Genomic DNA, 13850 nt, shown 5'->3' with positions numbered 1-13850 from the left:
TTCACTTTCTCATTGAACAAATTTTCTTCCTATTTTTGTCTTAATTTGTCTTAATTATTTGTCTTAATTTTCCCATTTTATCCAGAGGGGATATGTTTCTTTGATAGTAGAGAGTGAGAAAGGAGCAAAAATACAAAATAGAGAAAGTATCTGAAAGTGTTTTAGAACTGTCTGGCATGGTTTCTACATAGATATTAGATGCCACGAGGTACTTAATGTTTTATCTAGTCTCTCTGCCACTGGCTCAAGGGGACTAATTCAGTGAATCAAAATTGCCGGAAGAGAAATGTACACGAAACACTAAGGAATATAAAACATAATACACATTAGTATTTAAATTGGAAAGGGAAGCTTGGGGGACAGTGTCCAATGAGACAGAAAAGAAAATAACAACAAGCAAACAATACTAAGTGTGAAGATTTTTTTCCCTTGACATTATATGGCATATAGAGATAGCAATCAAATATCTTAATTCTTAATGCAGATCTCTACTCAATACTCTATGCCATTTGTAAAGCTGGGAAACTATTACATTGTACTACATACTTCATTACCCCCATTATTTTTAATCTGCCTTCTAGTAACTTCTACTACTGTAATACTGCTCACCTTTTCTCTGCTCACTATATTGCTCACCAGCAATGGCAGTTGAAGAGTTTCTTGTTTTGATTGATTAATGTTACAATTTATATACCAAATATATTTTTAGGAGTTAGTGTCTGTCTAGACTATAATAGTATAATCATGCCCAAATGAGATAGTGTAACTGAACAACACAACAAAATTGTGCATATTCTTAGTAAAAGCTATGCAAAATTTGCAAGTCCTTGCAGAGTTTCCACTATGTGTAAAAATAGAGCAAAGACCAGTTTTTTGGTTTGTTTTTTAAAATATACTATTATATTGTGTACTGTAACTCAGTTATCTTAGGCAAATTACACAACTTTTCTGAGTATCGATTTGCACATTTATACAAAGCAGATAACCATGTCTATTTTGCATGTAGCTATAAAGATTAAGTGAGATATGAGATGGAACATACCTACCCCAGCATATGGAACAGAATAAGTACTCTCTATAGAGGAGCTATTATTATTTAGGAAGTTTATATCAGACTCTCAGCATGCCCAAGAGCAATGATGGCTGCCTAAATATTTATCTTTTTATACATTTTCAAAAACAAAAACACAATGAATAAGGAGAACATATAAATTAGACATAGTGTGTACCTTCAGCATAACTAGAAAATAGATTATATTATGAACCTCAAACTACTTGTGAGTAGGAAAATAAATACTCAAGTCCATTAGACGAGTGGGAAGAATTGGATGGAAACTGCTTGCAAAAAAAGTTTGTTGCAGATAGTAATTTATTTCATATATCATTTCATATATCATACACAGAGAACATTTGAAAAAAATTGTTATATTAGTAACCAAGAAGAGAAATTTTAAGAGTAAGTTGATTAAAAGAGTGTTTACTTCTTTAAGTCACTATGGTATAAACCATTTTTATTGTATGGAATAATCAACGAGGTGATTTATGTTCAATAGCCGCTGGCTTTTTAACTAAAATTGGGAATCAGTGGTTATGTGGAACCGATAGATAGTTTTAAAGGAAGACACAACACAGTCACTTTCAAGTTAAAAAGAAAACGGAAGCAAATGAACTCAGCATTTCTGGTAGTTGTGATATGGGTATAGGAGGATAGTGGACAAGTTAAAACTTCATTTTTCCTTCATTGAATCTTTATGATGACATTCATTCGTGTTAGTACATACTTTCATTTGTTTCTATAAAACACTACTTTGTGAACCAAATCTTTAAAAGCTTGTTTTTCTTGCTGGTTTCTTGGGGTGTAAATAAAAGAGTTCAGCATGGGGGCAACTGAAGTGTTGTGAATAGCTACTCCTTTGATCAATGATGCTCTTTCTTTTGCTGAAGGCTTGACATACATGAATATGCAGCTTCCATAAGAGGTGGAGATGACGAACATAGGAGAGGAGCAAGTGGAGAAAGCCTTTTTCCTCTGATTGGCAGATGGGATTCTCAGAATAGTGCAAATGATGCACACATAGGACAGAATTACTAATGCTAAGGTAATCAGCAGAATAACAAAGACAAAGTAAAAACCAATCATCTCTAAAAGCCACATGTCTGAGCATGAAAGTTGTAAAATGGGGAAATAGTCACAAGAGAAGTGATCAGTGACATTGGAAGCACAAAAATCTAATTTGAGGATAAGCGTGAGTGGTGGAAAAATGGTCAGAAATCCTCCCAGCCATGAACTAAAGACAAGCAGGGTGCAAATTTTCTTGTTCATGATGGTGGTGTAGTGGAGAGGCTTGCAGATGGCCATATGACGATCATAAGACATTGCAGCTAGAAGAAAAAATTCAGACGCACTCATGAAGATGAAGAAAAATAATTGAGCTAAAGAGTTGTTATAGGAAATGGTCTTGACCTTAGTAATAATTGCCCCCCAAAATTTGGGGATGGAAACACTGGTGAATGTAATTTCTAAGAAGGAGAAATTCTGGAGGAAGTAACATATAGGAATCTTTAGACTAGAGTCTATCAAGGCAAAGATGATGAAGGTTAAATTACCAGTTACACTTAATACGTAAGTTATAAATAAAAAGATAAAAATTACAATCTGAAGCTCTGGGCCGTCTGATATGCCTAAGAGTACAAACTCTGTAATTGTTTTGTGGTTTCTCATCCTGAGATTTTTTTCTTTCAAGAAGATCTGTTGGTGAAAAATAAAACACACAAAAAGAATAAGTGAAATTTAAAGGAATTAAAATTTAAATATTGGTAATAACTGGCTTCAGTGACATGAAGCAATAGATGCTTTTCCTTGTAGTAATTTTTGCAATATCCACTCATTCCTATTAAAGCAGAAAAATTCTACATAGCCTCTATTAAAATGAAAACATGTATTCACATATATGAAGTCTTCTTATTGGTGACTTTACATAAAACCTCTTCATCTAATAAAATCTTCCACATGTGCAATATATCTTTGAATTACAGATTTCTACAGCAATATTTTTAAGTTATATATGTCATTTTTATTTTTATATACGATTTTTCAGTTTCTAGTGTTTTTAGGACTGAAATATCTTATTTTAGTTTGAATTCCAATGTTATTTACAAACATAAATTTTATCGGTCTAAATTTATTACCTAATCACAAGTTCTGAGCTTAATAGTAGCTATGATTATTTTTATCCTTAACTTATATTCTTTTAAATATCATCAACAAAAAAAATCTGTTTGCAGTCACAGAAATATAAGACTAGAGTTGCTGTGGTTGCATTCAAGAGTAAAGAGTAAAGTTTTTAACTTATGGGAAAGAAAACACAAGCCAGAGAAATTGATTGTCACATAGATATAGTTCAATAATATAGTTCTACAACATACTGATGATCCATGTATATAATTTTCTTGTTATTTAAATTAAAAATTGACTTAAAAAAACTATATTAACTTAATCTTTTTAATCTTAAACTTGTCTGATAACAAGAAGCAACTCACAAGGGAGTTTTTTTGATGCCATACAATCACATGGCTTCCTTTTTTGAAGACTAAATAATTGAATAAATTTTATGTAGGATTTGCTTTATAGAAACCACAAATCTCTAAAATGTAATCTATATGACTTTTACCTGTCTTGTTCTCTCCTTATCCTTAGCAAATGGCATTCTGTCTGTGATATGAGTTCTGAATATTTGTTGTATTACCTTCTTTCTGTAGCATGAACTGAGTCACTCGGGGGTGATAAGTATCAAAGCTGTTACTGTGCATTTTTTCCTACTTTTCGTTTTATTTTTCTGTTAATTAGCATTCTTTTCTTTCAAGAAAATACACACTTGGTCATTAGCATATCATCAAAACTGGCAGATCAAAAGATAGAGATTGTTACTGTGATTTGAACAATGCTGGAACATAATAAATGTAAAATTAATAGTAGTAAAGATGTTAAAATGATAATTTGGGAATCCCTGGTATTTATTGCAACAAAATAAACTTTTGGATAAAAAAGATAAAACTTTGTCTATTTATTGACAAATAAGAAAAATACTTTGTGGTACGTATAATTATGCTAGTCATAAATATAATTATAGATTTTTCTTATTTTATTTAAAAATATGAAATATAATGCATTTATAATACATTTCAGGAGACTTTTTTTGTCATTTAGTTTACCCTTGTCTCTATTATGTAAAAATCTCTCACATTGAGAAAATATAGGCCGAATTACTTGTAAGATTTTTAGCAGCCTCTGTTATTAGTAAAAATAAATTTATCTTTTACTTTGCATACAAATGTAAATGTTGCTCTGGCCTGAACTCCAAGAAACTATTATTGTAATTCTGAGACTTTAAGTAAATTTTCAGGGACTATTTAAGAAATTGGAAGATAAAACTGTTCAAAGGTCTCTGAATAAGATAAAGATTGAATACTAAAGCAAGATAACACTATTTTACCTTCTCTGGTCACCGTATAGATCCCTGAGAGACTAGAGTGAAGAAAGGAAGGATGCGTAGAGAGATACATTCAAAAGAAGTAATGAGTCATCACATACCATTTTGGAAAGCCAAGCAATGTAACAAGATAAAAATGTACCAATCAGCTTCTACAATCAATCTGCTTTCCCTTTGGCTATGCTTAATATTCCTAATACCCACATGGCACTCAGAGTCTACACTCAGGAGATAATTTATTCTCCATTCCTTTGGGGCTGGTTAATTTCAGAGCTGAACTACTCAACAGTGGACCACTCTTTGAGAGTAGTACCAACAATGCTTTATTCATTCATACATCTCTATATGCACTGAGCAGAATGAATAACTAAATAAAACATTTTAATATTACAAAAAATCATAAAAGTATTTAAAACTTCAGCATTTCATTTTTAATTTTAAAACTAATTTATGATTAAGGTTATGAGAATCAAGTGTCACAGCAGTATATCATGATACATGGATGGCCCTTATATTTCCAACCAAACCTTCATTTTCCCTCAAGTTTTCAAATAAACCAGTATTAAGCATTTATAGTATGTTCTACCAGGTATTGTTCTGTATATTCATCAATAAACAGTCACAGTAACACATTCAGAGAGAAGAGTTTTTTTCTTTGTACAGTTATGCAGTTTTTATTACAGAAAATATGCTGTATTTTTTCTTTATTTTTTAGTTAACCAGATATAATGAATATCATTCCTTCTCCAGTTATCTAAACAGAGTCATCCTTGTGTATTAGTTGCATAGAATACCAGAGAAATACTTGTATGTAATTTAATAATACTATTGATTAAAATTTAGGGAATTTTATTGTTACTATTTTCATTAGTTGCAATGCTACAGGGCATTCTTTTTTTTTTTTTTCCTGGGATACATGCACAGAACGTGCAGTTTTGTTACATAGGGTATACATGTTTCATGGTGGTTTGCTGCACCTATCGACCTATCGTCTGTGTTTTCAATCTTGCATGCATTAGGTATTTGTCCTAATGCTCTCCCTCCCCTTTCCCACCACCCCCCGACAGGCCCAGCTCTGGTGTGTGATGTTCCCCTCCCTGTGTCCATGTGTTCTCATTGTTCAACTCCCACTTATGAGTGAGAGCATTCAGTGTTTGGTTTTCTGTGTTAGTTTGCTGAGAATGATGGCTTCCAGCTTCATCCATGTTCCTGCAAAGGACATGAACTCATCCTTTTTTATGGCTGCATAGTATTTCATGGTGTTTATGTGCCACATTTTCTTTATCCAGTCTATCATTGATGGGTATTTGGGTTGGTTCCAAGTCTTTGCTATTGTAAATAGGGCTGCAATAAACATACGTGTGCATGTGTCTTTATAGTAAAATGATTTATAATCCTTTGGGTATATACCCAGTAACGGGATTGCTGGGTCAAATGGTGTTTCTGGTTCTAGATCCTTGAGGAATCCCCACACTGTCTTCCACAGTGGTTGAACTAATTTACACTCCCACCAACAGTGTAAAAGCATTCCTATTCCTCCAAACCCTCACCAGCATCTGTTATTTGCTGACTTTTTAATAATTACCATTCTGACTGGCATGAGATGGTATCTCATTGCAGTGTTTTTCTTCCTTTTCTCTAATGACCAGTGATGATGAGCTTTTTTTCATATATATCCTGGATGCATAAATGTCTTCTTTTGAGAAATGTCTGTTTATATCCTTTGCCCACTTTTTGACGGGGTTGTTTGTTTTTTTCTTGTAAATTTGTTTAAGTTCCTTGTAGATTCTGGATGTTAGACCTTTGTCAGATGGGTAGATTGCAGAAAGAATGGGAGAAAATTTCTGTTCACTTGGATGACAGTTCCTTTTGCTGTACAGAGGATTTTTAGATTGGTTAGATCCCATTTATCAATGTTGGCTTTTGTTGCAATTGCTTTTGGTGTTTTAGTCATGAGGTCTTTCCCCAATGGTATTGTCTAGGTTTTTTTCTAAGGTTTTTATGATTTTGGGTTTTACATTTAAGTCTTATTCCACATATGGCTAGCCAGTTTTCTCAGCACCATTTATTAAATAGATAATCCTTTCCCTGTTGCTTGTTTTTGTCATCTTTGTCAAAGATCAGATTGTTGTACAACATGTGTGGTGTTATTTCTGAGGTCTCTGTTGTGCTCCATTGGTCTATACATCTGTTTTGGTACCAGTACCATGCTGTTTTGGTTACTGTAGCCTTGTAGTATAGTTTGAAGTCAGGTAGCATAAGGCCTCCAGCTTTGTTCTTTTTCCTTAGGATTGTCTTGGTTATGCAGGCTCTTTTTTGGTTCCATGTAAAATTTGAAGTAGAATTTTCTAATTGTGCAATGAAAGTCAATAGTAGTTTGATGGGGATAGCATTGAATCTGTAAGTTACTTTGGACAGTATGATCATTTTCACTATATTGATTCTTCCTATCCATGAGCATGGAACTTTTTTCCATTTGTTTGTGTCCTCTTTTATTCCACTGAGCAGTGGTTTGTAGTTCTCCTTGAAGAGGCCCTTCACGTCCCCTGTAAGTTGTATTCCCATGTATTTTATTCTCTTTGTAGTGATTGTGAATGGGAGCGTATTCATGATTTGGCTCTCTGCTTGTCTATTGTTGCTGTACAGGAATTCTTGTGATTTTTGCATTGTTTTTGTATCCTGAGACTTTGCTGAAGATGCTTATTAGCTTAAGGAGTTTTGGGGCTGAGATGATGGGGTTTTCTAAATATACATTCATGTCATCTGCAAACAGAGACAATTTGACTTCTTCTCTTCCTATCTGAATACACTTTATGTCTTTCTCTTGCCTGATTGCCCTGGGCAGAACTATGCTGAATAAGAGTGGTGTCAGAGGGCATTCTTGTCTTGTGCCAGTTTTATAAGGGAATGCTTCCAGCTTTTGCCCATTCAGTATGATACTGGCTATGGGTTTTGTCATAAATAGCTCTTATTATTTTGAGATATGTTCCATCAATACCTAGTTTATTGAGAGTTTTTAGCATAAATAGGTGTTGAACTTCATCGAGGGCCTTTTCTGCATCTATTGAGATAATCATGTGGTTTTTGTCATTGGTTCTGTTTATGTGATGGATTATGTTTATTTATTTGCATATGTTGAATCAGACTTGCATCCCAGGGATGAAGCCAACTTGATTGTGGTGGATAAGCTTTTTCATGTGCTGCTGGATTCAGTTTGCCAGTATTTTATTGAGGATTTTTGCATCAATGTTCATCAGAGATATTGACCTGAAGTTTTCTTTTTTTGTTGTATCTCTGCCAGGTTTTTGTATCAGGATGATGCTGGTCTCATAAAATGAGTTAGAAAGGAGTCCTTCTTTTTCTATTGTTTGGAATAGTTTTGGAAGGAAGTACCAGCTCCTCTTCATACCTTCAGCAAAATTTGGCTGTGAATCTGTCTGGTTCTGGGCTTTTTTTGGTTAGTAGGCTATTAATTACTGCCTCAATTTTAGAACTTGTTATTGGTCTATTCAGGGATTCAATTTCTTCCTGGTTTAGTCTTGGGAGCGTGTATTTGTCCAGGAATTTATCCATTCCTTCTAGGTTTTCTAGTTTATTTGCATAGAGGTGTTTATAGTATTCTCTGATGTTAGTTTGTATTTCCGTGCTATCAGTGATGATATCCCCTTTATGATTTTTAAATTGTATTTATTTGATTCTTCTCTTTTCTTCTTTATTAGTCTAGCTGAAGTCTATCTATTTTGTTAATCTTTTCAAAGAATCAGCTTCTGGAATCATTGAGTTCTTTTAAGAGTTTTTAGTGTGTCTATCTTCTTCAGTTCTGCTCTGATCTTAGTTATTTCTTGTCTTCTGCTAGCTTTTGATTTTGTTTGCTCTTGCTTCTCCAGTTCTTTTAATTGCAATGTTAGGGTATCAATTTCAGATATTTTCAGATTTCTGATGGGCATTTAGTGCTATAAATTTCCTTCTTAACACTACTTTAGCTGTGTCCCAGAGATTCTGGTACATTGTCTCTTTGTTCTCATTGGTTTCAAAGAACATGTTTATTTATTTCTGCCTCAATTTTGTTGTTTACCCAGTAGTCTTTCAGGGGCAGGTTTTTCAATTCCCATGTAGTTGTGCAGTTTTTAGTGAGTTTCTTAATCTTGAGTTCTAATTTGATTGCACTGTGGTCTGAGAGACTGTTTATTATGATCTGGCCTTTTACATTTGCTGAGGAGTGTTTTACTTCTAATTATGTGGTCGGTTTTAGAATAAGTGCTATGTGGCCCTGAGAAAAATGTATATTCTGTTGTTTTGGGGTAGGGAGTTCTGTAGATGTCTCCAGAGCTGAGTTCAAGTTCTGAATATCCTTGCTGGTTTTCTGTCTCGTTGATCTGTCTAAAATTGACAGTGGGATGTTAAAGTCTCCCACTATTATTGTGTGTGAGTCTAAGTCTCTTTGTAGGTCTCTAAGAAGGTTTTATGAATCTGGGTGCTCCTGTATTGGGTGCATATATAGTTGGGCTAGTTAGTTCTTCTTGTTGCATTGATCCCTTTATCACTATGTAATGCCCTTCTTTTTCTTTTCTGATTTTTGTTGGTTTAAAATCTGTATTATCAGAGACTAGGATTGCAAACCCTGATTTTTTTTTTAATTTTTATTTTGCTTTCCATTTGCTTGATAAATATTCCTCCATCCCTTTATTTTGAGCCTATGTGTGTCTTTGCACGTGAGATGGGTCTCCTGAATACAGCACACTGATTGGTCTTGACTCCAATTTGCCATTCTGTGTTTTCTAATTGGGGCATTTAGCCCATTTACATTTAAGGTTAATATTGTTGTGTGTAAATTTGATCCTGTCATTATGATGCTAACTGATTGTTTTATATATTAGCTGATGCAGTTTCTTCATAGTGTCATTGGTTTTTGTGTTTTGGTGTGTTTTTGTGGTGGCTGGTACTGGTCTTTCCTTTCTATATTTGTTTTTCCTTTGGGAGCTCTTGTAAGTCAGGCCTGGTGGTGACATAAATCCCTCAGTATTTGCTTGTCTGTAAAGGATTTTATTTCTCCTTCACATGTGAAGCTTAGTCTGGCTGGATATGAAATTCTGGCTTGAAAATTATTTTCTGCAGGAATGTTGAATATTGGCCCCTACTCTTTTCTGGCTTGTTGGGTTTCTGCAGAGAGTTCCACTGTTAATCTGATGGGCTTCCCTTTGTAGGTAACCTGACCTTTCACTCTGGCTGCCCTTAACATTTTTTCCTTCATTTCAACCTTGGAGAATCTGACAATCATGTGTCTTTGTGTTGCTCTTCTCAAGGAGTACCTTAGTGGTGTTCTCTGTATTTCCTGAATTTGAATGTTGGCCTCTCTTGCTAGGTTGGGGAAGTTCTCCTGGTAATATCCTGAAGAGTGTTTTCCAACTTGGTTCCATTCTCCCCATCACTTTCAGGTACACCAATCCATCGTAGGTTTGGTCTTTACACATAGTCTTATATTTCTTGGAGGCTTTGTTCATCCTTTTCACTCTTTTTTTCTCTAATCTTGTCTTCACACCTGATTTTAGTAAGGTGCTCTTCAATCTCTGATATCCTGTCTTCTGCTTGATCGATTTGGCTATTGACACTTGTGTATGCTTCACGAAGTTCTTGTGCTATGGTTTTCAGCTCTATCAGATCATTCCTGTTCTTCTCTAAACCATTGATGTTTATGTACAAATTTTTGTGTGAACATGTTTTCAATTGCTAGAAATACAATTTGTGGTACATAGGTAAGTTTGTATTTAACTGTTCATAACTGTTCATTGGTTTCTCTTTTTTGAGACAGAGTCTCACTTTGTCGCCCAGGCAGAAGTGCAGTGGTGTGATCATAGCTCATGGCAACTTCAAGTCCTTGGGCTCAAGGGATCCTCCCCATTCAGCCTTCTGAATAACAGGCTACAGATTCATGTCACTGTTTCTGGCTAATTAATTTTATTTTTTGTACAGATGGGGGTTTTGCTATATTGCCAGGCTAGTCTTGAACTCCTGGGCTCAAGCAATCCTCTTGACTTGTCCTCCCAAAGTGCTGAGATGACAGGTGTGAGTCATTATGCCCGACCCTTATATTTAACTTTTTAAGAAGTTGCTACACTGTTTTCCATAGTATTGGCACCATTTTACATTCCCACCAGCAATGTATGAGGGCTCCAATTTCTCTACATCACCATCCATGCACATATATATGTGCAATCCATGCACATATATATTGTATATATATTTGTGTATTATATATATTTATATGTTATCTATTATATATATTTGTGTGCATGCATTGGTGATATAGATAAATTGGAATTTTTATACATTGCTGGTAGAGAAATTATATATGTATATGTACGTATATACACACACAAGACAATTTATATATTTATATATATATATATATGAGTGTGTGTGTGTGTGTGTGTATGCAGTAACCATTCTAGTGGCTGTAAAGTGGTATGTATGTCATTGTGGTTTTGATTTGCATTTCCCTAATATCTAATGATTTTGAGCATCTTTTCATGTGCTTATTGCCCACATAAACATCATCATAGGATAAATTGAAAACCTAACCAGAACAGTAATGATTAAGGAGATTGAATCAGTATTCAAAACTCTTCCAACAAAGGAAAGCTCAGGACCTGATCGCTTCACTGGGCAATTCCATCAAACATTTTATACTAATGCAAAATTATTTACACGTTCAAAACAAACTCTTTCAAAATTTCATTGACTTTTTTGCAGAAATAGAAAAAACAATCCTAAAATTTACATGGACCCACAAAGGACCCCAAATAGTCAAACCACTGTTAAGAAAATGAAACAAAGCTGAAGACATCACACTTCTTGATTTTAAAATAGATTTCAAAACTACAGTGATAAAAAGAGTACTGGACTGGCATAAAAACAGACATGAGACATGTAGACAATGGAACAGAATAGAAAGCCCAAAACTAAATCCACACATATACAGTGAATGTTTGACAAGTGTGCCACAAACACACAATGTGGAAAGGATAGTCTCTTCAACAAATAGTGTTGGGAAAAGTGAATATCCACATAGAAATAAATGAAATTAGACATATATTACACCATACACAAAAATCATCTCAAAATAAATTAAATATGTAAACATAAAACCTGAACCTCTTAGAAGAAACTTTTAGAAGAAAACATGGAAGACAGCTTGTGATATTGGTCTTGGCAATGATTTCTTAGATATGACACCAAAAGCACAGGCACTAAAATAAAAAAATAGACAAGTGGAATTACACCAAAATAAAAATCTTCTGCACAGCAAAGCAAACAATCTATAAGGTGGAAAGGCAACCTATGGAATTGGAGAAAGTATTTGTAAATTGTAAAACCCTGATGAAAGATTAATCTCCAAAATATAAATTAAACTTCTACAATTGAATAACAACCCTAAATTTAGGTAAACAACCCTAAATAATGACTCAATTAGAAAACAGGCAAAGGACCTGACTATACATTTCTCCAAAAAAAAAAAAAAAAAAAAACAAACACACACACACACACACACACACAAATAACAAAGAGGTATTTGAAAATATCTTCAGCATCACAATCATCAGGAAATGCATATCCAAGCAACAATGAGATATCACCTCACATCTGTCAGGATGGCTGTTATCAAAATGCAAAAGATAGTTTCTTTTGCTGTGCAGAAGCTGTTTAATTTAATTAGGTCCCACGTGTCAATTTTTGTTTTTGTTCCAATTGTTTTCGGTGTCTTCATCATCAAATCTTTGCCAGGGCCTATGTCCAAAGTGTTATTTCCTATGTTATCCTCCAGGGTTTTTTGTAGTTTTAGGTTTTACATTTAAGTCTTTAGTCCATCTTGAGTTGATTTTAGTATATAGTGTAAGGAAGGGATGTGGTTTCAATCTGCATATGACTAGCCAGTTGTCCCAGCACCGACCCAGCAATCTCATTATTGGGTAAATACCCAAAGAAATACAAATTGTTTTACCATAAAGATATATGCATGTGTATACTCATTGTAGCACTATTCAGGATAGCAAAGACATGGAATCAACCTAAATTCCCATCAACGGTAGACTGGATGAAGAAAATGTTGTACATATACATCATGAAACACTACACAACCATAAAAAACAGAGCAAGATCATGTCCTTTGCAGCAACATGGGTGGAGCTGGAGGTCATTGTCCTAAGCAAACTAATACAGAAACAGAAAACCAAATACCTCGTGTTCTCACTTATAAGTGGGAGCTAAACATTGAGTACACATGGATGCAAAGAAGGTAACAACAGACATCAATGCCTACTGGAGGGTAGAGGGTGGGAGGAGGGTGAGGATTGAAAAACTACCTGTTGGGTATTATGTTTATTACCTGGGTGACAAAATAATCTGTACACTAAAGCCTCATGAAATGAATTTACCTGTATAACAAACCTGCAGGTGTACCTCAGAACCTAAAATAAATGTTTTCCTTTTAAAATAAATGGTATTGTTCATGAGAATGTGGAGAGATTAGAACTCTTGTACACTGTTTTTGGGAATGGAAAACAGTGCAGTCGTGGGGAAAAACATTAAAATGGAGCTATCATAAGTTCCAGCAATCCCACTTCTAGGTACACATCCAAAAGAATTGAAACCGGGATCTCAAATTGATATCTGCACTCCCATGTTCATTGCATCATTATTTACATAGCATGTATAAAATCAACTCTCTCTCCATATATCTATATCATCTATCTATATCTATATCTATATCTATATCTATATCTATATCTATATCTATATCTATATCTATCTATATAATATATCTATCTTATGGGCCAGTGTAGACCTAAGTAGTCTTCTAAATAGCCTGTTAAAAAAGAGGCAAATAATATCAAAATAATTTTAATGGCTAATGATTGAGGTTGAATTTAATGAAAAAGTTCACCTTTTGTGGGTACATCACTTGATGTGCTTTGCTAAATATAGTCAGGCAATTCCCCCACAATCAAGATATAAAACATTTTCATTATCCTAAAAAGTTCCCTTCGGTAACTTCTGTAGCTAATCTCCTCTGTAGCTAATTTTCTGCCTCTGGAACTGCTGATCAAATATCTGTTCCCGTAGTTTAGTCTTTCCCAGAATCATATAAATGAAACCATATAGTGCTTTTATATGATTATAGATCATTTGTATCTGTTTCTTTCACTTAGCGTACCATTTTTTTTGTGTGTGTGTCTTTTTAGTTTTTTATTTTTTTATTATACTTTAAGTTCTAGGGTACATGTGCATAACGTGCAGGTTTGTTACATATGTATATATGTGCCATGTTGGTGTGCTGCACCCATCAACTCATCAGCACCCATC

The 13850-nt window shown here is 34.2% G+C and overlaps 1 protein-coding gene across 1 annotated transcript; it reads right to left on the bottom strand.

Moving 5' to 3' along the window:
• Positions 1 to 1783: 1783 nt before the first annotated feature.
• Positions 1784 to 2722, bottom strand: LOC111541758 (olfactory receptor 6C3-like). Its single transcript, XM_023210618.1, has one exon. The coding sequence runs from the start codon at positions 2720 to 2722 to the stop codon at positions 1784 to 1786; it is 939 nt and encodes a 312-aa protein (XP_023066386.1).
• Between the last annotated feature and the right edge of the window lie 11128 nt (positions 2723 to 13850).

This window comes from Piliocolobus tephrosceles, chromosome 10 (assembly GCF_002776525.5).
Source record: "Piliocolobus tephrosceles isolate RC106 chromosome 10, ASM277652v3, whole genome shotgun sequence".
NCBI lineage: Eukaryota > Metazoa > Chordata > Mammalia > Primates > Cercopithecidae > Piliocolobus > Piliocolobus tephrosceles.
This window is presented reverse-complemented; position numbering and strand designations above follow the sequence as displayed.